Raw genomic sequence first — 10,699 nt, 5'->3', positions numbered from 1 at the left:
TTACTCTTTTTTTATGCCACCAGGAAAACTAAAACTACTAACTTCACATTACCCATAAGCACTAAGGATCAATGCAGATATAAAGTAGTATGACATTCTTTGCTGTTCCAAAAGAAAAGAGTAACCTACCAGCCCTGTATTTTAACTTTGGCAACAACTTAACTCCTGTATCAAAATGAAAACAAAAGGCTTTTCATACTGTGACACAACAGTGTACTGAATTGGAATAAACCTTCTTGCTCCTTTGAATTTATATCCTAATACATTGTTTGATATGCTGACTGGGATCAAAATGCCAAAACCTGCAAGCTGCTCTAATTCATGTAATTCCTGTAGGAAGGAACCTCTCTAAACTACTTGACATCCTGTGCCAGTGAGTTCCACTGCGTAATAACTTTGCATAAAACATTACTTCATATGTTGCCTTTTAATTTCCTTGAACATCCCCTTGTTCTTTTAACAATGGAGAAAATAAAAGGAAATACTTTGGTTGTTTACTGACTGCTTACTGGAACGATTATAAAAATTTCTTTAAAAAAAGTACTTCTCCTCTGCCAGGTAGTAATACAGTTGCGTATTTTGCAGCTAGCCGAAGGAATTATATTCATATCAAAAGAAAAACATTTAGCAAAATATTTGCTTTCAGACTTGTTTACTGTTTATTATTTTAATTTACATCAGTTACTGCTTGCAAAACTTCCAGGGAAATAATTTTGAATTGATTTTATTTTTTCTTTTCCCACTGCATAGTAATTACAGCCTTCTTAGTATTTCAGAAGCATAGTACTATAGAAATGTTAGGCCTGCTTCTGCTCCAAATGAAGTTAATGGGAAAATGCCAACTGACTTTATTAGGAGTTAGGTCAGGCCCCAGATTTGCAGCTTTTGAAATTTCATAGTTGAAAATTTTCTGGCTAATCTTCAAAACCGACTACTTCTACAACTATAACACTATTTACAACTTTATTTATATGTACTTCTTTATTACAATATGTAATATCAATGTTCCTTGTAAAGGTTACTATTTTATAGAAATTAGACTGAAGTTATTGCCAATCAACCTTTTAATAAACTTAAGTGGGATAACTTTCAGATTTTTTCTCAACATACGATCCAGTTTTTATTCACTCTTGCTATCTTTGACAATTGCTTAACTACCTTAATTTCAAAGCCTTTTTCAGTGTAATAAAAAAGTCCTTTTGGTAGAAGTTTATTGGTCCCATTTCAAATTACGTTCTGAAACATTCTTGTACTGATGAGGACTCATTATTCTAGCAATTTTTCTGTTTCAACACAGTATATAAAGCCATGCCTCTCAACCAATCAACCTCAGTATAAAAGTGTAAGTGAGGTCAAACAGATTGCTCACCAAATCTTTGATCAAGTTGTCTGATCACATATAGACACAACTCTCTGAATTGTTGCATATGTTGTATAATGTTATAATACAAATTTAAGCGTTTCCATTATTGACTGCTGCTTGTGTATGTCTATATTAACTTGCTGGTCATAACAATATAACAAAGGACAAGATATACCAGTAGTGAATTAAGACCTCCAGTCTTGTCTCTCCAAAAATTAAGAAAAATCCATGTTCTTTATGATTGACCAACTCATGATGTTGTGCTTCAAATACACACATTTTCCGAAATTAAAATGTGAAGTTAATGTCAAATACTGTGTTGTAACTTTAAATATAGCTGACATATTAGAACAGATAAATGGGTAATTATGATAAACTACACAATAGTGCTACTGTAGATAATATCATTTATCAATCCTGTGGTCCCCATCATTCATGCATTTACAGTTTGGGAATACAGTGACTGCAAAGGATAATAATTCATAATGGCTACATTCTCAGTACTTCATGCTACCTCACTAGACAAAATAAAAAAGGTTAATTGTATAACTGGAAAAATGTAAAATTTTATTCCAAGAAAATTAACAAGATACACAGGTAAATTTTGGCAAATGCAACTTTATATTGAAATCCACACATCTGTATCTTAAAGAAGGAAAGACTCACAGACTCTAATGTATTTCTAAAATACTAAGAAATCATATTATATGCTTTCACAAGTTAAAACTTAAATAATTTAAAACAACCAATACACCAAAATGTGCAGAAAATATAAACAAGACTGTGCCTTCAGTAGAATAAATGCTTCACAAATTGTGCAAGATATCATACTAAGGCTGCGGTCTCCCCATGACAGCTGTCTTAAAATATAAACATACATCAACTGCCTGTGTTTCTCAGAACAAACTAGAAAGGGCGGCACACCTAGAAAAAAATCATATAATCCCAGTGATGTGCATACTGATTTTGGGAACCACTGGAGTAGAAAGGAAAAAAGAGGACTAAGTGATCTTTCATGCACTCCCAAATGACTGACCAGAGTTATTGATTCAATTTTCCTTGCTTATTTGCTTCAATGCTAAACAAAATGGAAGATACTAGATAACCCTTTAAGGCAACATGTGTTTATTCTGTATAATTATAACTGTTTAATTATGACTGGATATTATCGTTAACGTTGCCTAACAGACCGATATCTAGCTTTTTAAAAAATATAAATAAGAGTCTATTAAACTTTATACCAAATCAGCAAAAACTGCAGAATACAGTTAAATGTTAGTAATTTCACTGTTAAGGAAAATGGTATTTAGAAAGAGTAATATATTTTGGGGGAAAAAAAAAAAAGTCTAAATCTGAACAAAAATACTGCTTTGGAATGCTCCCCAAAACTTACTCACAAGGCAAACAGATTTGTAAGTGTGATAATCCAATAATGCATGGCACATCTTTAATCAGTTACAGTACTTGAGTCCCCAGTTTTCAGTCTTTGCAAAACAATTGTATGAAATGTTTTAAAGGTCTTCAGATGTCTAAAATTAGTTTTATCAACACATTAACCTCCTATCAACTTAATTTATTAAGATGTCCAATGTTAATCTTTTTGATGGTCTTATTTTATGTAGTGATACACACAGCATTTAGCACTGATACTTAGCACCTGCTACTTTCATAATCTAGATTTCAACCACATAAAGGAATTCAGGGCAGTAGTTCAGTCCTTTGTTCTTAATTACAAACCTTCAGCAGTGGTCAGCAGGAACATGTTTAGGTTTAAAATAGGATTAGAGGTGAGCTATTGCAAAGACTGCAGAATGTTGCCCAAATCCTTACAACTGCTGACATCCCATTCTTGATTTTCTCCTCAAGACATGGCTACAGGCCACAATTGCTTAGCAGAGAATGGTAGTGTTTCACAAGGCTAAAGATTTACAGATGCTCCCTCATATAACACAGTAAGGTTCCCTTGGTAACCTGGATTTTCTGCAGTAAAGAAGGGTTGTGCTGAAACAGCGCCTCAGCTCCCTGTTGGAGAAAATGCAGACAAAAGGATTGATTCCAGCTTGGGCAAAACTCATCCAGACAGCGGCTGTTAGAAATCCCCCCGGTACTACAGGCCCTCTTGCAAAAACTCTCCAGTAACAGGCTACCAAATAGGGACCCCACAAGGTCAGAAAGAGGAATGTCATGATGTAGAACATTCTGCTGATTCTCTTCTCCATTTTGAACTCATCTAAAACCAGTAGCCTTCTCCTGCCTGTGGTGTTCGCGTTTTGCCTGATTCCCAGCAAGGTTGGAGGTGTGGGACCCCTTCCAAATCCAGCCAGCCAATTAGCAGCTGCTTGACCACTCGCTCCAGGACCATGAAAAGTCCAGTTCTGGCTCACTGCTGCAACAAACTGGACTGGCTTCATTTTCCTGCGATCGTGAACAAAAAATATCAGCTTGAGGTAGACAAGCTGTGTGGCTAGGAGGATAAGGGCAAGAAGAAGCATAAATCCCAAGGAATCGTTAGCCCTGAAGGAACGATGCTGGAAAGTGCATTGGTCTTCCTCCCTAATGAACGAGTAGGTGCCCACATCTAAAACTGGGGGAAAAGCCATGGCTACAGAGAGGGTCCACACCATACAGATAACAGCCAAACAGGTCCAGAAGGTCAGCCTTTTCGTATAAAAACGGTGGTGGGCAATAGCTAAGTATCTGGTGACGCTTATGCAGAATAACATGAAAGCAGTGTGAAAGCAGGACAAAACCCCCAAAAAGGCAATCACTTTGCAAGTAAGAGTCCCGTACGTCCAAGTTGAGCCATTTTTTACAGAGGTGAAAACAAATGGGAAACAAATTGCAGATCTGAGGATATCTGAGCAGCAAAGATCCAACAGGAAGTAGTAAGGAGCTCTATGCAAGGTCTTATCTTTGACTAGCAAAATGGAGATCAGAAGGTTACCCACCACACTGACTCCTATTATGAAACCCAGTGAAGTCAGTTTCAGAAAAGCTGTTAAAGGAGAGAGATTTTGTAAAATGTTGTCAGCTGCATGGCTGTAGTTCGCCATAGATGGATGGATGATATGTATATTGCCTCAGTCAAGTCTCATGATCTATATTTAAGAACAAGGAAAAAATAGATCCATACATCTTACTGAAAATGTAATCCACAAACAGAACTGATCTTGTGTCTAGTCATACAGTACATCCTCTTCTTTCTGATTTGTCATGCCATCAAAATATCTGAAAAAAAATCGAGCTATCAGTTCTTAAGTTAACAAGAAATGATGTCAGAATGCTAACAAAGATGTTAATTTATGGAGAACCAAATGAAGTTGTAAATTTGAGTACTATTGTTTGTTTTTAAAAACCATGAGGCTTTTTTTTTAATATAAATATATATACGTACTGTTTAGCATGATCAATTATTGGCATTTCACAGATTTGGCCTGTTACAGTTTCAGAACTGATCGGTGCCCCTTATATTTGGTAGCATATATAATTTTGCAGTTAAAGCCTCAGAGATTTTATGAATCAAAAGACTCCCAGTTTGCAAGCTCAAGAGTTAATCACTGACATCTTAAAAAAAAAAAAAAAAAAAAAAAAAAGGAAAAAAAAAGAAAAGAAAGACTGCTGATATTTTGACATTACCTACATTTATTTTACGGCTACAGTATTTGTCAATGTTTTAGAGGCAGCTGCTGTGTTGATACAGATCACACCCAAAGAAACCCTGCAGAATTTATGTTTTTTAACCCAAGTCACCAAAGCACATTAATCACACTGTGTTAGTTCATGCATATTGTAAGAGAAACAGTATTCATTATCCCCTTCCCTTCCTCCTGCAAACCATAATTTTATCTTTTAAGCTTTCAAATAAACAGGTATGCCAGACAGTCGATAGCACAATGCTTTAGGGGCTCCCTCCCCCCCCACCCCCTTAGCTTTAATGCAAATCTTTGAAGCCTCAACATAATTCGTAATAAGCAACGGTCAGTGTAAATAATGAGCAAAACCGGGCAATACACCCAGGATGTAATGCCCATCCTTTTGGAAGGGCTGGTTTTGGTTATGCTTAAATAAACATATAATAAATTGATATTATTTTTATTTTACCTAATTTGGGCTCCGTGATTCCCACTAATCTTCCCAGTGAATCGTACCGGAACACATTTCATGCACTAAAACAAAATAAAGAACTGCCTGCTGCTGCTGGAGGGGTTTTTTGTTGTTGTTTTTTTCTCTTCTCCCTCCAGAGCCAGGGACAGGAGCCACGGCAGGAATGATCAGGCTCCTTCGTTATTCATACCAAGTGTTTCCTATGCTACCTCGGGTGTACAAAGGATATTCCCACCGAATCCCAGCAAAACCCTTCCATTCTTACCGTCCACAAAAGAGCCTGATTGCTGCTGTGTAAACAGAGGCTGATCAGATCATGGCATCGTTTTAAAGCCATGAAATCAGGCTCGCCCTCCCCCCTGCCGCCAGCCCCGCCGCTTCCCCTCCTCTGTGGAGCTGTCCCCGCGGCGCGCCGGCCCTACCTCCGCACGGACACACGGACACACACCGACACACGGACATACACGCTCACTCACACGCACACGAAGCCGCCCGCTCCTCCGCGCACGGCCATGCAGGGCTGGACTGCGCCGCGGTGCAAGGCAGCCCGGGTGCCGCTGCCTGGCAGAGCCGCATCTGTCGGAGCCATGCGGGAGCCTCCCGCGGCGGGGAGCTCGGGAGAGCGGAAGAGGCATTGTCTTGAGCACACTTCCATCATGCCGCCGCTTTAGAAATCACCCCCTCGCCAGACTCGCTCCCGGGGGGAGCCCTCCCCACACGCACCGGCAGCTGCGGCAGCCCTCGGCACCCCCAGACTGCCCCGGCCCCTCTCCTCCTACCTGTTGGTGCCGGAGATCCCCACATGCCAGAGCTGCGCCTTCCCGCCGGCCGAGCGGTCTCTTTTAGACCTTTTTTATTTTCCTCCGCCGCCTGCCATTCTTCTTTCTCGCAATCCTTTCCCTTTTCTTGTTCTTTTTTCCCTTTTCTTTCCCCTCAGCACCTTGGCAGAGCCCAGTCAGCGGCTGGCGCGGCGCATGCTCACTGCGCGCCCAGCCCCGTCCTCCCCTGTCGCAGCGGCACAATCTCTCCCAGTAACGCTGCCTCAATGGGGGCAAGGCAGCTCCGCGGCAGCAGCAGTGTCCTCAGGGGTGGGCAGGCAACCTCGGCGGCGGTAGCCTCCTCGGTGAGGGGAAGGCAGCCTCGGCGCCGCCAGCAGCAGCCTCCTCAGTGAGGGGAGAGCAGCCTCCGCGGCAGCACGTTCCCATCGCGGTGCATAGCCCAGCTGGATCTATTGGCGAGCCTGGGCAAGCCAGCTTGAGGAAAGAGAGGGGGAGGAAATATGTCCTGCGCTCCTTGTTTATGCTTTTGAACTCCCCCTCCCGCCCCTTTCGCTAAAAGCGGGGGGCTCGGAAGTGCCCGCCGTGGTGCACGTCGCAGCCTGTCAGGAGAGGGACCGGGCGGCTTCTTCGCCTGCACTGCTTGGATCCTCCCGCTCGTCGCTCGTTTTCTTCCTTCCCGATTCCCTCCCGGTGAATTCCTTCTTAACCCCTGAGCCGGGGGGTATCCTGCAAAAGTACGGCGGCCCGTGGAGGGCGGATTTGCCGCGACGACCGGGCGCCTTCCCCCGGGGTCCGCCGTCTTGCCCCTCGCAGCCGGTTCTCGTTCAGCCCAAAGCCGGCGCAGAACTGTCAGTGCGCTACATGGCGACGGCGATGAGTTTCAGTGTAGCAGGACCCGCGCTCCCCGTCAGCGCAGGGCGGGCGCGGTGACAGCGGCAGCCGCCGCTCACCGGCGGGGATCGCTACCGAGCGGCCCGATGATGTCATGCGGGCCGGGGGCCGGGGCGGCGGCGCCGCGGGGCGGCCTGTGGCCTGTTCCGCCGCAGGGGCCTGCCGTCGGCCTCCGCGGGCCCCGGGCCTGGCTGCGAGCCGCCGAGGTGGGAGCGGGAGCGGGCGGGAAGGGCTTGGGTACGGCTGGGAAGAGCACGTCCCTCCGGCCTCCCGCCTTTTCGGTTTTCATGGAAGTTTATCGGGAGAAGCGGGAAGGCTTGCCCCAAAAGTAACTGGCTCTGACTGCGAGGCAGCTGAGGAACAGCTTATTTTGGTTCTAGAGATTCGGATTCAGGGGAACTTCTTCACTGGGAGCTTCCGCTCCAGTCAGAATAAATCCTTCTGGGGGATAGATTTATGGGGTTGATTCATAATGTGTGTCACATCTCTGAGACCGTTAGTAGAGTGCAGGCATTTTTTAAGGCTGTTGTCAAAGTTTGGGTTCTTTTTTGGCACTTTCTAAAAGGTGTAGGAGTTGGTGGCCAAACCACAAAATTAGCTTCCGTTACATCCTGATCAAGCCCAAAGGTCTTCAGCCACTGGAAAATACAGTTATTTAAAACCCAAATTGCACCATTTCGAGCATGTGACTAGCTTCAGATAAAAATTATTCTTGAGCAGAAAACTCACACAGGGCTCAGGGACCACACGATTTTTTCCTTTTTTATTTTTTTTTTTCTCTTCTGTGGACATAGTTATGATGACTGTGTTGGTGCTCATTGGCATTTTGAGTTGTTATTAAAGTTAGTATTTCAAGCTGCGCTTTTCATGTCACAGTCACCTAAGCTAAGCAGACCACTCCAGCTATCCGTTTTCTATTGTTAAATATATGCACTCATGGTGACATGAACAATGACTTTTCAAGTCATTCTTAATGTTAAAATGTGAAGGACAAGGAAATGGTTACTAAGCCAGCGAGAACAGGCACTTTAACGGTCTGATATAGCAAAGAATTCTCACAATGCCATGGAGATCAAACACAATGCCAGTTTAGGAAGCAGATTTATAATATGTGATACAGGGTGGCTATCGTATGTTCATGTCATGCCTATTCTCATACTCTGATGTATGATTTTTAGTGAACAATAAATAATATTACATCACCATCATTGTTGTAAAAAGATTCATTGCAGTAGTTTTTAACCTTTGCTGGCTGTGCTTCCTCATACAGATGTCACAGAAATATATTGCTATGTTAAATTCAAGAACTTGAACTTTCTTTTAGACCTCCCACAGACTGCTTACAAGTAATCTGTGGTCTTCAGATTTCAGTGTTCAACCACTGGTTCACCATAAACCCATTTGCCACCGTATGTGTAATCTGAGAACCAGTGCTGTAGTTTTGTTGAACAAAATGTAGGCATCTAGACTGAAGCAGCATCTAGACTGAAGCAACATATAACTAAGCTAGTTTCCCACCATAGTCAATGGTGAGAAAAAGATGCTTTAGGGAGCAGATCATCTCGTTCTGAGTCACAAGTCTAAAAAATGTCAGACGGATTGTGCTCTATTCTCTGTATTTTAAGTCAAGACAAACCCTTGTTACCAAGGGAGATACTTCCGATGGAGTGTGACATAATGTTAAGCTGTTGTACTGGGAGCAGGTCACATCCGCCATGGAGGGAAAGAAAATCCAGGAGTCACAGGACTGGGACTCTGGGAGGTGAAGGCAGACGTCAGTTAAAGATGGCTCCTGGAAGCATGAATCAGAAAATGAATGCGCAATTGGAAGGGGAGGAGGAGAAGAGCTATGGAAGGACAGGTGAAGAGATCCGTGCTAACTAGTTCTTCGGAACAGCTGGGCTAGAGATATGAAAGGTTCAGAAAAAAAGTGTGAGGCAGCCTTTATGGCAAGGATCAAGGGTAGTCCAGCAGAATTTCTTGGGGCTTTGCCACAAGAAAGGATCCTGAACCCTGAATAACTTGCCCACTACACAGAGTAAGGGGGGGGCAACACTAAGGTGGTTGAAAAAACCCAGAGGACCTGCATGCTTTATTAGCATCTCAGATGAAAGAAGTGATTACTCAGAAAGTCAACCTTTCCCTCTTTTTTTTTTTTTTTTTTTAAGCGTTTAAGTCTGCTTTTCCCCAAGAAGGAAAGCAAAGGGAAAGAGTGTAAGCGTAGGCGCAGGAACGTTTATATGCCCCATTAGAGCTTTCCCTAGAAAATGAGAGAGCCAAGATTATTTCCCTGATTCTCTGATTTAGATCAGACATGAACCATCACCAGATTTGGGCAACCCCAGTGCAAAGCTGTTGACAGTTCTGATACAGAGCTCTTTCATTTTCTCCTGTTAGGTTTATTTAATAATCATGGCCTAGAAAATAACTGGTGAAGTACTCAGCTTAGTTGGTGGTGACTGAGTATCCTGTATTCCGGTTGTAATTTTTTTCAATTTAGGTACTGTTTAAGAATAACCTAGAGACTGGGTTCAGTGAATTGGACCTACTAGGTCCATTCCCAGGTCAGGATCACCTTACTGGAGAATCCTACTTTGATATTCTCGGTCTTTGGTATCACCTGCAGATCTGGGCAGTTTGTTCCTGTGAGGTGGTGGTGATGCTTGGAAGCACATGGCCAAGGTGCCAGGAACTCGGGCACTGGGGTGGGGGAACAGTTCAATGCTATTGCATAGGAACTTTGTTGGTGTGTAAACAGCATTTTGAGTACCTGGCACCTAATTTCTTCTAAGGATATGTGCCCTGGAATCCTGTACCACAGTTGCGAGCCAGGTGAGGATGCTGGGTAGGTGATTCTAACTGTTTTGAGCTTTTTCCTCAGAATGGGAAAGGTTTTTGAGAAAAGTCTGACACTGAGAAATCTCACCAATTGAGTCAGAGGCAGAGACTGGGCTAGAAGACAGGCTAGTGATGACAAGTATCTATCAGCTGAAAAGATGGGTGAGATACTGGCTTCACCAAGGTCACTAACAACTCTCACCAATTTCAGAGGAATGAGGATTTCAGCATACGACCAGAAGTTGTGACTAGCTAAAATGTAAAATACTCATGTCCCTGTTCTCTTGATCATTTCAGTAATTAACGTATTTACTGGCTGCCTTGAAACTTGTATATATGCAATGTCTACCCAGTCTGCATAATGCAAACTCTGAAGCACTGTAGGATTTTGCAACATTACTGCACAACAGGAGAGATACTCTGCGAGGTGTACCCACCTCTGTGCAGAGGCCAGCGCAAGATTTATGTATTGCTTAAGAGGCTGTGATAGATGCTACCAAAGTACATCATTTTCAGAGGGCTCAAGGAATTCTTCCAAGGGAAATTTCTTGCCTGTGCAGTAGATTTGTGCAACTTTGAAATAGTATTTAAGTAGGACTGATGTAATACAGAGACCTGTGTGAGACCCCTGCACAATGGAGAATTTCAACCTGCAATATATTAGGTTACTGTGCTTTGTAAAGTATTTACAGAGTAAAGATATTTGTTGGTGGTGTCTGGCTCC

The 10,699-nt window shown here is 42.9% G+C and overlaps 1 protein-coding gene across 4 annotated transcripts; it reads right to left on the bottom strand.

Moving 5' to 3' along the window:
• Positions 1-640: 640 nt before the first annotated feature.
• On the bottom strand, positions 641-7,211 carry GPR85 (G protein-coupled receptor 85). Of its 4 annotated transcripts, XM_030480319.1 has the most exons (3): positions 6,247-7,202; positions 5,465-5,529; positions 641-4,591 (listed from the first exon to the last, which is right to left on the bottom strand). In XM_030480319.1, exon 3 carries the CDS (start codon positions 4,414-4,416, stop codon positions 3,304-3,306), a length of 1,113 nt encoding a protein of 370 aa, XP_030336179.1. In that variant the 5' UTR covers positions 4,417-4,591; positions 5,465-5,529; positions 6,247-7,202; the 3' UTR covers positions 641-3,303. The 4 variants fall into 4 exon arrangements, 2 of the variants coding, with proteins under 2 accessions (XP_030336179.1, XP_030336180.1); XR_003990662.1 differs by lacking the exon at positions 5,465-5,529 and having other exon boundaries at positions 6,247-7,211; XM_030480320.1 differs by lacking the exons at positions 5,465-5,529; positions 6,247-7,202 and adding an exon at positions 5,733-5,810.
• Between the last annotated feature and the right edge of the window lie 3,488 nt (positions 7,212-10,699).

The sequence above is a fragment of the Strigops habroptila genome, chromosome 3, assembly GCF_004027225.2.
Source record: "Strigops habroptila isolate Jane chromosome 3, bStrHab1.2.pri, whole genome shotgun sequence".
Lineage (NCBI taxonomy): Eukaryota > Metazoa > Chordata > Aves > Psittaciformes > Psittacidae > Strigops > Strigops habroptila.
Note: the sequence above shows the minus strand (reverse complement) of the source record. Positions and strands in the feature narration are given on the sequence as shown.